Raw genomic sequence first — 12,750 nt, forward strand, 5'->3', positions numbered from 1 at the left:
CTTAAGTTCTTATCATAAAACACTCTTTAGTGTAAGTTAAAAACACTTGGTCCAAGTTAATTTAGCCTTAACATAAAAATATGCATTAAACATACTAGATAAAGACCTTAACCCAGGAGAGTTGAACATAAAGTAGTTCACCTGAGTGTCAGTAGCACAACCCAATTGTCAGGAGTTGTTGTTCCCACCAGTCATTTACTCACTGTATGTGCCAATCATACATTCAGCCAGTTCAGTCCTCTCACACTATTTGGGAAAATGGCATTGGTATGTGACAGGTTGCAGCTTGGCCTATGACTCAGAGTAGTTGTTGTCGTCACGAGAAGAAGCTTTCAGGGACGGAGTCGCTCCGCTGCTCTCGCTCTTTCTGCCAGAAACCTGTCAAACTCTAAAAGGAGGGAGAAGGAGCCTTAGGCGGGCTTTTGGTCTCAAAAAGGATTACTCAGGACTTTGTAATAGTAAAGGAAGCAAACTAAACTGTTGTTGTATCTACATAGCGATACCCAGGGAGTGGATGAGAAATAGACGCTCACCCTCACTTGTCACACCCTCTGAATCAGCCATGTCGTCCTCCTGTGATACACATAATACACATGAAAGCCATGACTGTTGTGTTCACGTCAAAAGTCACATGTCCAAACAAAATTGAATGTGTTCAAGAATTCAGGAATGTTACATTTGCTGGGGTAAAGCATAAAGTCCATAAAACCAAATTAGAGAGGGGGTGCAAGGACTGGCACTGGTATAACATGGAACCAAGTTGGACTCTGCTTGTATACCATGACATTGAGTGAATGCTAACAGTGACCCACCTCGTTCACATCCAGCCACTTCTCAATGTCATCCATCACAGACGTCTGACTCACAGGGATCTGGGGGAGTTAGGCAAGAGGTTACGGTCAGGATGTACTGTAAGCCACTGTTTTCTTGTGACCGCCAGACTCTAGAGTACCATTACATTTGTCTTTGGCAATCTACACATAACCACCATTCAAGCATGCTGACCCCTAGTATTCTGATTGAAACCAGTTTATTTTAGACAGGGGAAACAAGGGATCCATCCACCACCAAATTTATGGCAGGGAAAACTGAACAGAGTGGGAGTAAATTAGCAAACATAGTAATAATTTAGAAGAGTTATCATTTAAAAAGGGATACTTGGAGATTTTGGCAATGAGGCCATTTTGGACACAGACAAAAATGGTGTTCGTGAGTTCATCTGACTTTGGGGAAGTAGATAAAGGGCCTCATTGCCAAAATCCAGAAGTATCCCTTTAAGATGTGCCAATACACACCATCTATCAGTTTCAGAAATGAACACTTATAACACATGAATGCAAAAATCAAAGTAAGAAAAAATGAATCAGATCAGGCACACCAGAAAAAAGATCATACAACCATCTCAGTACAAAAAAAGGAAAGGAAACAATCATTTATTAAATACACACTAAACATGCTTGAATGCAAAACATTCCAGCATAAGCACCAGGGGTAGAAGGCAAAAGGAATGGCACTGTGCCAGCCAATCAGACCCACCATTCCCTTTTCCATCATCCAATCAAACTGTGTCAAAGGAGCTGAGGGGGTGGAGTCTGGGCTGTCACCCTTTACAGTTTACACAGATAGACATTTATTTATGAACAAAGATACTGGAAGACATGCATGCCATAACACAAAACCATTGGGTTATGAACAAGGAGACAAAACAGAGACACAGACAGACAATCTTATAGCACTAACAAAAGTGCCAATTTTGCACGTGAAATTGTGACAGGACACAGAGAACATTGATTGCTTAAACATATAAGGGCAGGGTAGACCTACACATGAACTAAGACAAAGGGTTATTGTACATATTAGTGACACTCCACAGGGCATAAGGACTCCATGGACACAAGCAATGCCCTTCCTAAACAAACATCCTTTCAAATCTGTCCTGGGTTAAATCATTCTGGGGTTACTGACCGTTCCAGTGTTCTGTAATCTGGTGTTTTGTGCTTGAGCCAGACTGTCGGCAACACCTTCATTCCGCTCACTAAAACACACATTTCACTGCTTAGAAAATGATGTAGTTTACAGTGTACATACAGTAGTAGAATAATAGCCATCTCCACAAGTAACCATTGGCCAAAGTACGAACAACTTTATTGGAAAACCAAATACAGAGGAGAAATGTTCCTTCAACATTTGTATTGCAAATGTTTGCACAGTTTCTCACTAGCCATGTAAGCTTGCAGTTCATGCCAGACTCCATTCATAATCCTTATTGACAGAATGAATGGCACAAATATCTTGAGCCAGCCAGGTTCACTTTCAGTCTAGACTAGTGCACCAGCTTAGCTGGAGCAGGACTGTTATAACCTAAACAAGCCAGGGATTGACAAGACAACCACAGCACTAGTCCATTTGTTATACAGTACTAAGCCATGAGAAAGTCTTGACACCTGCTTTAGTAAGCTCCCGCTCACTCTTGCTATGAGTCTGAACAATCCATTCTACCATGAAAGCTAAACCTGGACTTTTGTTGGAGCTGTCTATTACCTCGGTCTCGGTTGTGTCTGTGTGATGCTCCTGTTCTGTGCAAATTCATCGAATTCCCTCATACCTATGTGGAAAACAGGGTTAAGAGAATGAATTGTACTATAGGGACACATTGAGAACCTCTATCAGAGAGAACACTGTAGTTACTTACTGAGTCCTGTCATCTGACTAGACACTGTGTCCACTGTTGATCGGCTGAGCTGGCTGTGGGTGGGAGCTGTAACAACAGGCTTGATTGCTGCACTGAGGTCAATAAGGTTGACGTAGGTTGGGCTCTAGGTGATTGGGAAAAATGTGAAGAACTTGAACAGTACATATCTCATCCAAACATGCATTTGTGATAAGGGTAAAGGACCACAGATCTTAAGAAAAACACTTACCTGCATGTGTAGCTCTTTGTCTCTGAAACCTGGAAAGGAAATAATGAAAATCATACTGCTATCACAGCAGGAATTATTGACTGTATCTGATGTTGATCATTTAGGACAATACCTCTGGTAGCGAGTGAATGTGGCATTGATTTCATCGTTGGCAACCAGCAGCTCCTCTGTCAGTTTCTCCTCACTGAGTCTTGGGACCAGCTCCATTATCTTATCCTGCATGTCTTTACATGCTGCATACAACTCCTACTGACAGAGTGAGAGAGCAGGAGATACAGAGAGTCAGCGAAAAGACAGCAGTGGACAAAGGAGAGATGGATACAAACAGATGACATGTGTCACAGCCATGGTTGGACAGCCATAGAGAGAGCCCAGCGAGCGAGCGAACCAACTAACCTGAAGCAGCTCTGTGTCTGAATGCTTAGCTGTTGCTGGATCCAGTTGAGACATCATATCTGACATCACTGTCAGGTTACCTCGAACCACTCCCAGGTCGGTCTTCAACTTTTTAACCTGGAATAGGAGTCAATGGCATCAGCACTCATATGCTAAATTGTGTGGGGTGGGGTTGGCATAATACTGTAAAGCATCAACTTTTATTATACATTCTGAATGTGAAACAAGTAACTGAAACATCCACAGTGCACAAGGTAATTAGATTTTAAAGTAATGCCCTGGAGTGAATTCAGCCTGCATGCAAAAGATTGTGTTTACTAAAATAAAAGCCATGCCATTTTAGAGGGCCCTGTATGACGGAGCATTCCAATCACCTGATAAGGTGTGAAGGTGAGGGGTATCTGCTCGCTCTGTTGGGATGCAGGAAGCTGTGGTGATATGGGGACAGGCCTGGGGGATGAGGGTGCAGCAGATACAGTGACAGGCCCGTTATCAGGCACAGTCTGGTGGACAGAGCACAGGGACCAATTGAGTTAGAGAATAGTGTTAAGGGAGTTAAAACAGCTTTAGAGAGGTTTAGCAGAAAGTTGTACTCTGTATTTGTCAGTGAGGAAATGCATGCATTTTCACCAGTCATTGTTTGAAGGTATACCCTATTTGGAGTGTGATTGGGAGAGTATCCGTCTAGTTCAGTCATGGGAAACTCCAGTCCTTTCCGTCTCAGGTCCTCGTACACAGAGACCACGCCCGTCAGAGCTGGTGAGCTGCGGAATGCGTCTGCCCATGCCTGAACAATAGACAACACACATCATAAACCGCACACACCCGACAATAGCTAGCTTTCAATTCCAACACAGCTCTGTGACTTACTGAAGGTATGAGTACCAATGCCATCTCTCACCTGTATAAGGCTGAGCACTCTGTCATGCAGGACCAGAGGGGGATTGTTCTTGGGTAAGATGGACCTGACAAGAACCCCCTCAACAAACTCCCTGGTTGAGACTAGCACATGGAACCTGTGGCCACAGTTCTTCACACACGCTTCCAGCACCTGAAACCAACATGACATAAGAGAGAAAGAAAGTTAGGTTACAAGTTCATGAAGAAAAGGAAAAAGTATGGTGAATGAGAGAGGTAAATGTGACACTCACAGTCAATGCCAGCATGACCTCTCTGAAGTTCTTGTTTCCAACAATCCTCTTCTTTATTGCTTTGTATGAATCTCTAGGCCTGTAATCATTGTAGGTAAATAATCAACTTCAAACAACAAAAGCAGAATACAGTAAGCTGTCAAAGGAAAAAAGTCCATTATGTCAGAGGATACACACCCCTCCTCTGTCTCATTGATGATGTCACAGATGTCCATGTTGAGAGCCCAGTCCTCCGACTGGAGACTGGAGCTGGTTGCATATTCTGAGAACAAAAACAATAGAGACATTGCACTTTATTTTGCATAAAATTATCTGGAAGACATAGTCACTGTGAAACGGTCTCTGACTCATAACACAACTCTCAATAGTTGTTTATTAGCTTACTTGATGATGCCTCTACTCATCCATGTCAGTTAAATCCCTATTTGTTTGTCAAACTCATTCTTTCTCCATCTAACTGACTAGTTCATGTGACCAGCATTATGTTCCTTGGCAGACGTTTATTTAAAACAGATTAAAATGTTCTGTCTTCATTCCTCTGAAAGGGAGGGGATAGAAACAGGACTTAGCTCAGTTTAGAAAGTAGAACAACCTCTCCTACTTGTACTCTCATTTTGTGGTCATATACATTAAAATAGGCAGATTGTTTTTCCATCTATAATTATGTCACAGGGGAGTTTAAGCTATAAGATAAAAATAGGCCACTTGTAAACTACATAAAAACAAGTTGGCAAGCAGATTAATTATTAATCAGCAACGTTATGTCTACAGTATACATGTTATTCCATTATTTCTTAAAGGCCCAGTGCAGTCAAAAAATGTGATTTTCCTGTGTTTGATAAATATGTTCACACTATTAGGTGGAAATAATACTGTGAAATTGTGAAAACGATAATGTTCTTTTAAGTGTAAGAGATGTTGGAAAAGTCTACCTGAAATTGTTACCTGTTTAGGTGGATTTTGGCCTACCTTGTAAATGTGTTAATATATTAATAAGAAAGAGTACCAAACCTCAGCTAGTTTTCATCTCCCACTCACAGTCCTAGCAAAATTATTGCTTGAGAAATTGCTCTTTGCTAAGAAGTACATTGTTTTAAATTCAAATGGTCAAAAATAAACATTCACAGTAAGGTACTTAAATGGTTTGATAGAGATAAAAATGGATGCATTGGAACATTTTTTATTTTTTTAAATAATTTTTAAAATTGTATTTATTTTAATTAACAACAGATCAATACATAAAGCACATGAGGGAACACAAGCATACATAGATTACAAACAATGGACAATCAAGCTAGGGGCGGGGCTGGGGGCGGGGCTAGGGGGTACAATATCACATTACAATTACACAAGGACCTTAAGGGACATGCATATACTTACAATTCTAACAGCTTTTTTTGTTAGTAGAGCATTTAACCGTCTTAAAATACAGTTCAATTTCTTTTTTGTAGGGTACGAAAATGTGGTTTTCTGTTTGTAAATGTACATTTGTGTATATGAAATTTGGCCTTAAGAATAATGAAATGAATGACATAAAAATGTTTCAGCTTATTTCTATTGTATGTAAAGAATCCAAACAGTACATCTCTCCACAATAGTGTAAAATCTTCATAAATGTGTTCAATTATAAACCTACTGATGTCTTGCCACAGTTTTCTTACATGCATACAATGCCAAAAAAGATGCAACACTGTTTCTGGGTGGTCATTACAAAAGGAGCAATTTGAGTTGATGTTTTCCTTAAACTTCTTCATATAGTGGTTGGCAGGATAATATTTATGAATAATTTTAAAGGAAACTTCCTTAATTTTGTTAACAACACACAATAATGTGTGTGGCAACATCCAATTTTTTTCCCAACAGATATTATCAATAAATCCATTCCAATAAGGCATGACATAAGGTATAGATACAACATCCTGCTGAAACAAGGTTCGTATCGCTCTGTTGTTGAATGGACCAAAAGAGAAACAAATCTTTCCTACTGATGAGTCAACAGGGTCAATAGAAGGTAGGCTCTGAGGGTCAGGTCTTGACACGTTCCTGAATAACATAGCAACACCTGAGGGAATGGCATCTAAAACAATTGCAAAATCTTTAGGTGTTACAGGGACCTTGTAAAGTGATAAGAATTCTTTATAACTGAGTAAAAAACTGTTCGAGAAAAATTGTGTTCATAAATGACAAGACCATGACAAGAAAACCTGCCGATGAAAAGCAGAACGTTTCACTGGAACTTTGTCAATATTATAATTGCAAAATAACATTAAGTTAAGGCCACCAAAAGTAGAGAAGACATGATGAGGAATAAAATTCCAGATAGAAATGGGTCTTCTTAGGAATTGTTTTATCCAATTGATCTTAAAAGTATTTTTTAAAGTAGTAAAGTCCAGAAAATTCAGTCCACCATTCTCACAAGTGTTCATTACAGCAGTTTTCCTAATGTAATGGGTACGGTTTCTCCAAAGAAAGTTGAAAAGCATCAGGTCTATCTCCTTGCTTATTTTACTGTCAAGATATAAAGATAGAGCACCATATGTTAGTCTAGAGATACCTTCAGCCTTGGTTATTAGGACTCTACCTTTTAAAGATAAGTCCCTCTGTAGCCATTGATTTAGCTTCTTCTGGGGTTTTTAATAAGAGGGTTAAAATTTAGTAAGCCTCTAGACTTCTGATCCTTTGTAATGGTTATGCCTAAATATGTAAGTTATTCTTTTACTGGAATACCATAATATGAAAGTGTCACACAATCTTTGACAGCTATGAGTTCACATTTAATAATGTTAAGATATAGACCAGACGCTTTGGAAAAGGATTGTATTTATTTTATTTATTTATTTTACCTTTATTTAACCAGGTAGGCAAGTTGAGAACAAGTTCTCATTTACAATTGCGACCTGGCCAAGATAAAACAAAGCAGTTCGACAGATACAACGACACAGAGTTACACATGGAGTAAAACAAACATACAGTCAATAATACAGTATAAACAAGTCTATATACAATGTGAGCAAATGAGGTGAGAAGGGAGGTAAAGGCAAAAAAGGCCATGGTGGCAAAGTAAATACAATATAGCAAGTAAAACACTGGAATGGTAGTTTTGCAATGGAAGAATGTGCAAAGTAGAAATAAAAATAATGGGGTGCAAAGGAGCAAAATAAATAAATAAATAAAAATTAAATACAGTTGGGAAAGAGGTAGTTGTTTGGGCTAAATTATAGGTGGGGCTATGTACAGGTGCAGTAATCTGTGAGCTGCTCTGACAGTTGGTGCTTAAAGCTAGTGAGGGAGATAAGTGTTTCCAGTTTCAGAGATTTTTGTAGTTCGTTCCAGTCATTGGTAGCAGAGAACTGGAAGGAGAGGCGGCCAAAGAAAGAATTGGTTTTGGGGGTGACTAGAGAGATATACCTGCTGGAGCGTGTGCTACAGGTGGGAGATGCTATGGTGACCAGCGAGCTGAGATAAGGGGGGACTTTACCTAGCAGGGTCTTGTAGATGACATGGAGCCAGTGGGTTTGGCGACGAGTATGAAGCGAGGGCCAGCCAACGAGAGCGTACAGGTCGCAATGGTGGGTAGTATATGGTGCTTTGGTGACCAAACGGATTTCACTGTGATAGACTGCATCCAATTTGTTGAGTAGGGTATTGGAGGCTATTTTGTAAATGACATCGCCAAAGTCGAGGACTGGTAGGATGGTCAGTTTTACAAGGGTATGTTTGGCAGCATGAGTGAAGGATGCTTTGTTGCGAAATAGGAAGCCAATTCTAGATTTAACTTTGGATTGGAGATGTTTGATATGGGTCTGGAAGGAGAGTTTACAGTCTAACCAGACACCTAAGTATTTGTAGTTGTCCACGTATTCTAAGTCAGAGCCGTCCAGAGTAGTGATGTTGGACAGGCTGGTAGGTTCAGGTAGCGATCGGTTGAAGAGCATGCATTTAGTTTTACTTGTATTTAAGAGCAATTGGAGGCCACGGAAGGAGAGTTGTATGGCATTGAAGCTTGCCTGGAGGGTTGTTAACACAGTGTCCAAAGAAGGGCCGGAAGTATACAGAATGGTGTCGTCTGCGTAGAGGTGGATCAGGGATTCACCAGCAGCAAGAGCGACCTCATTGATGTATACAGAGAAGAGAGTCGGTCCAAGAATTGAACCCTGTGGCACCCCATAGAGACTGCCAGAGGTCCGGACAGCAGACCCTCCGATTTGACACACTGAACTCTATCAGAGAAGTAGTTGGTGAACCAGGCGAGGCAATTATTTGAGAAACCAAGGCTGTCGAGTCTGCCGATGAGGATGTGGTGATTGACAGAGTCGAAAGCCTTGGCCAGATCAATGAATACGGCTGCACAGTAATGTTTCTTATCGATGGCGGTTAAGATATCGTTTAGGACCTTGAGCGTGGCTGAGGTGCACCCATGACCAGCTCTGAAACCAGATTGCATAGCGGAGAAGGTACGGTGGGAATCTAAATGGTCGGTAATCTGTTTGTTAACTTGGCTATCGAAGACCTTAGAAAGGCATGGTAGGATAGATATAGGTCTGTAGCAGTTTGGGTCTGGAGTGTCTCCCCTTTGAAGAGGGGGGATGACCGCAGCTGCTTTCCAATCTTTGGGCATCTCAGACGACACGAAAGAGAGCTTGAATAGGCTAGTAATAGAGGTTGCAACAATTTCGGCAGATAATTTTAGATAGAGAGGGTCCAGATTGTCTAGCCCGGCTGATTTGTAGGGGTCCAGATCTTGCAGCTCTTTCCGAACATCAGGTATCTGGATTTGGGTGAAGGAGAAGTGGGGAGGCTTGGGAGAGTTGCTGTTGGGGGTGCAGTGCTGTTGTCCGGGGTAGGAGTAGCCAGGTGGAAAGCATGGCCAGCCGTAGAAAAATGCTTATTGAAATTCTCAATTATGGTGGATTTATCATTGGTGACAGTGTTTCCTATCTTCAGTGCAGTGGGCAGCTGGGAGGAGGTGTTCTTATTCTCCATGGACTTTACAGTGTCCCAGAACTTTTTTGAGTTAGTGTTGCAGGAAGCCAATTTCTGCTTGAAAAAGCTAGCCTTGGCTTTTCTAACTGCCTGTGTATAATGGTTTCTAGCTTCCCTGAACAGCTGCATATCACCATCAACACCTGGTGATTTATTGTTCTTTAGATGTTTGATAGACTCTCTTCAACTTTGATGGGTTCATCACACTGTTTAGATTCTATATCACTGATAGAATGAACATTATTCAGTGAGTTAAAAAACATATCTGTGGATTCCTGACAATATGTAGAGCTATACAATTTTCTGTAAAAATTGCTCCAGTATTTAGCGATTAATTTTTTGGTCATCTGTAATAATACCATCAATGTTTAACTTATGGATAGCGTTATTTTTAGAGTGAAATTTCTCAAGTCTAAAGAAATGGGATGAATTCTGTTCTCCCTCCTTAATCCATTTTTTCCTAGATCTAATAAAGGCTCCTTCTGCTTTTAATTTATATATATTATCCAGTTTATTTTGTAACTCAATTAGTTCCATCTTCTCCTCCTCTGAGAGGTCGGCTGGGGACCTCTGAGAAAGGGAAGTTATCTTAATGATCACCTTTTCTTCCTCAGCTCTTCTGGTCTCAGCAAGATTACTACCATATTTTCTAAGGTATTTGGACACCTCAAATTTAAAGAGCACCCAGTTCTTGCAATACGAATTTTCTTCACAAGCCATTTCCCAAAAGTGTGAGAGCAGATCTTTAACCTCAAATTGAACTATATCTTAATTTAATAATGAGCTATTTAGCTTCCAGTAGAATGCTCTACCAAGGTTAGTATCAGGGGTAAATATTTTGATATCAATGTAAATAGCCCTATGGTCTGTGAGGGAGTAGTACAACTATTTGAGGTAACACACTCACTATCAATACATTTGGATATAAGTCAAAAATATATTCTGGATTGTCTGGAACCTGTTTTGTTACTCCAAGTGAATGATCTGTCGGCCAGAAACCTCTCTCTCTCTCTCTCTCTCCATATATCAGAAAGATCAAACTTTTCCATAAAAAGTATTAACCCAAATTCTGATTGGTTCGCCTACCTGGGGGCCATCTATCAGTTGAATTATCTATTGTAATGTTAAAGTCCCCTCCTATCAATAATAACAAATTGGGAAATTTAGATAACCAATGAAGTATATGTTTCTCTATAGATTCAAGCAACTCATCATTCTCATGTTTGGTGTTGTACCCGTAGAAGTTTACAGTAATGAGCATAATGTCATTGTAACTGATCACAAGACAAATAAAGTGACCAAAGGGGTCACATTCCAAGTGTAGAATATTACCGCCAAAGGTATTTTTCATTGTACTGACACCAGCGGAGTGTTCAGATCCATGGGAAAGCCAAATATCGTTGCCCCACTGTAACCTCCAGAAGTTGGCATGAGTGAGACTCTCGAAAAAGCAAAAATCTGTTCAAAATTGTTTTGCAAATAAAAATAAGACCTTGAGCTTCACATTGTTTCGCAACCCCTAGCATTAAGAGAAACTATAGACAAAGACGAAACAACAAAGATGATATAAAAGTATAAACTGTAGTAGGATGAGTCAAAGACGTAGGAGCAGTGAACATAAACGACAAGGAACCGAGATCTGCACCATTTAAGTCAATTTAAAGTGAAAATAGCTTATTCCATAACCTTTGAGCTAGACGTTATCTGGCTTTGAAATTCAACTCAACTGAAAATTATGTTCAAGACCAAACCAAGGGTTCTTGTAGTAAGAGAGACTAAAAACCCTCTTTAGTGTAATCAGGAACTATTCTGAGAAATAAAATAACAAATAATAATTTAAAATAAAAGGGTACCTACTATTTTAAATGCATATGAAAACTGATAATAAAATAATGGAATAAAAAACGTTTTACATATAAACGTTCCTAAGACCTTTTTGGAAATAAGTATTAATAACTAAATAGAGCAATAACCATGTAAAGTCAGAGCAGACCTGTATGCCCTTTAAAACAGTATCTTAGTTACTGTATACATCAAAAATAAATACAGCTTTCAATCTTCTTCGTAAATTTGTAAACAAAATAGGTCTTCTGGTCATACAAGAACAAACTAATAAATTGAAATACCTGAGTATTCCTGAAAAATAGTCACCTGATGCTTGTTAGGTAAACAACATAAGGAAAATGAGAATACCATGGCTGAAACCATCAACCTGTTCCTTCTAGTGAGATTTTAGGGATTGGAATTTTAAGAAATTCCCCTTTCTTAAAATTAGGTCACGAAGGAAGGGAACACTTTTCACCACCCCACCCAGAGCTTGCCAAACGATTGGTCTATAGACCAACAACAATACCCAAACTGGCCAATTAAATTGAGGATTAAAACACTGTAGCCCCGCCTCTATGGTATTATTGTGCGGTGCAAGTGTCATTCAAGTCATAGCGTAATCTAAATATTTTTTGCACTGTCAATCTTGATCAATTAACTAACTATAAGCAAGCAATTATCAGTTTCGTTTCTTATTAAATACATAACCAATAACGTCAATTTCCTTTTCCATTACCTACGGATTATCTAGTGTCGTTTTATGGAGTGATAGTGTCTGTTTTCCAACAATAGCCTACCAATGTCTTGTAGCCTGTCATGCCGATGCAACCATGTAAACTATCTACAAACTCACGCGCCAAACCACTATAAACCTACTTTATTAGTTAAAATGTAACAATTACCTATTCGCTGGCCCACCGGTGTAGTAAACGGGTTTCCTGTCAGAAACTCCATCCTTCTTTCTTTCTGCCAGTCAAACCAAAATCCAGAACTGCGCTTCCGTCGTTTCCACAGCAGAGGAGTTACCGCAAAGAACTGAAGCAGCACACATTGAATTAAATTAGGTTACGTCATCTGTTAAAGTGAACGTTACATTCACTGAACATTAGTGTGTACTAATTGGGAATTGCATAAAATGAGACCATATTAATATATGCAGATTAATAGGGTAGCCTACAATAGAGCCACCAGAACAGTTGCACAGAGAGGAACAAAATAAACACTATTTAGCTAAAGGCTAAACGATAAACCATCTTCACATTCTACCCCATCAAAATACGTGGACTATGAAGCTACACTACATGACAAAAAGTATGTGGACACCTGCTCGTCGAACATTTCATTCCAAAATCACAGGCATTAATATGGAGTTGGTCCCCCCTTTGCTGCTATAACAGCCTCCACTCTTCTGGGAAGCCTTTCCACTAGATGTTGGATCATTGCTGCTGGGACTTGCTTCCATTCAGGCACAA

General features: G+C 39.8%; 2 protein-coding genes across 2 annotated transcripts; both read right to left on the reverse strand.

The window, feature by feature from the left end:
- Nucleotides 1-332: 332 nt before the first annotated feature.
- Nucleotides 333-2,812, reverse strand: LOC121847287 (target of Myb protein 1-like). Its single transcript, XM_042327888.1, has 6 exons — nucleotides 2,693-2,812; nucleotides 2,542-2,605; nucleotides 1,966-2,035; nucleotides 813-872; nucleotides 534-573; nucleotides 333-388 (listed from the first exon to the last, which is right to left on the reverse strand). Exons 1-6 carry the CDS (start codon nucleotides 2,703-2,705, stop codon nucleotides 333-335), a joined length of 303 nt encoding a protein of 100 aa, XP_042183822.1. The 5' UTR covers nucleotides 2,706-2,812.
- Nucleotides 2,813-2,904: 92 nt separating this feature from the next.
- On the reverse strand, nucleotides 2,905-12,330 carry LOC121847288 (target of Myb protein 1-like). Its single transcript, XM_042327889.1, has 9 exons — nucleotides 12,181-12,330; nucleotides 4,646-4,730; nucleotides 4,469-4,547; nucleotides 4,219-4,368; nucleotides 3,970-4,104; nucleotides 3,692-3,820; nucleotides 3,318-3,434; nucleotides 3,034-3,167; nucleotides 2,905-2,950 (listed from the first exon to the last, which is right to left on the reverse strand). Exons 1-9 carry the CDS (start codon nucleotides 12,230-12,232, stop codon nucleotides 2,905-2,907), a joined length of 927 nt encoding a protein of 308 aa, XP_042183823.1. The 5' UTR covers nucleotides 12,233-12,330.
- Nucleotides 12,331-12,750: the final 420 nt, after the last annotated feature.

This window comes from Oncorhynchus tshawytscha, linkage group LG09, assembly GCF_018296145.1.
Source record: "Oncorhynchus tshawytscha isolate Ot180627B linkage group LG09, Otsh_v2.0, whole genome shotgun sequence".
NCBI lineage: Eukaryota > Metazoa > Chordata > Actinopteri > Salmoniformes > Salmonidae > Oncorhynchus > Oncorhynchus tshawytscha.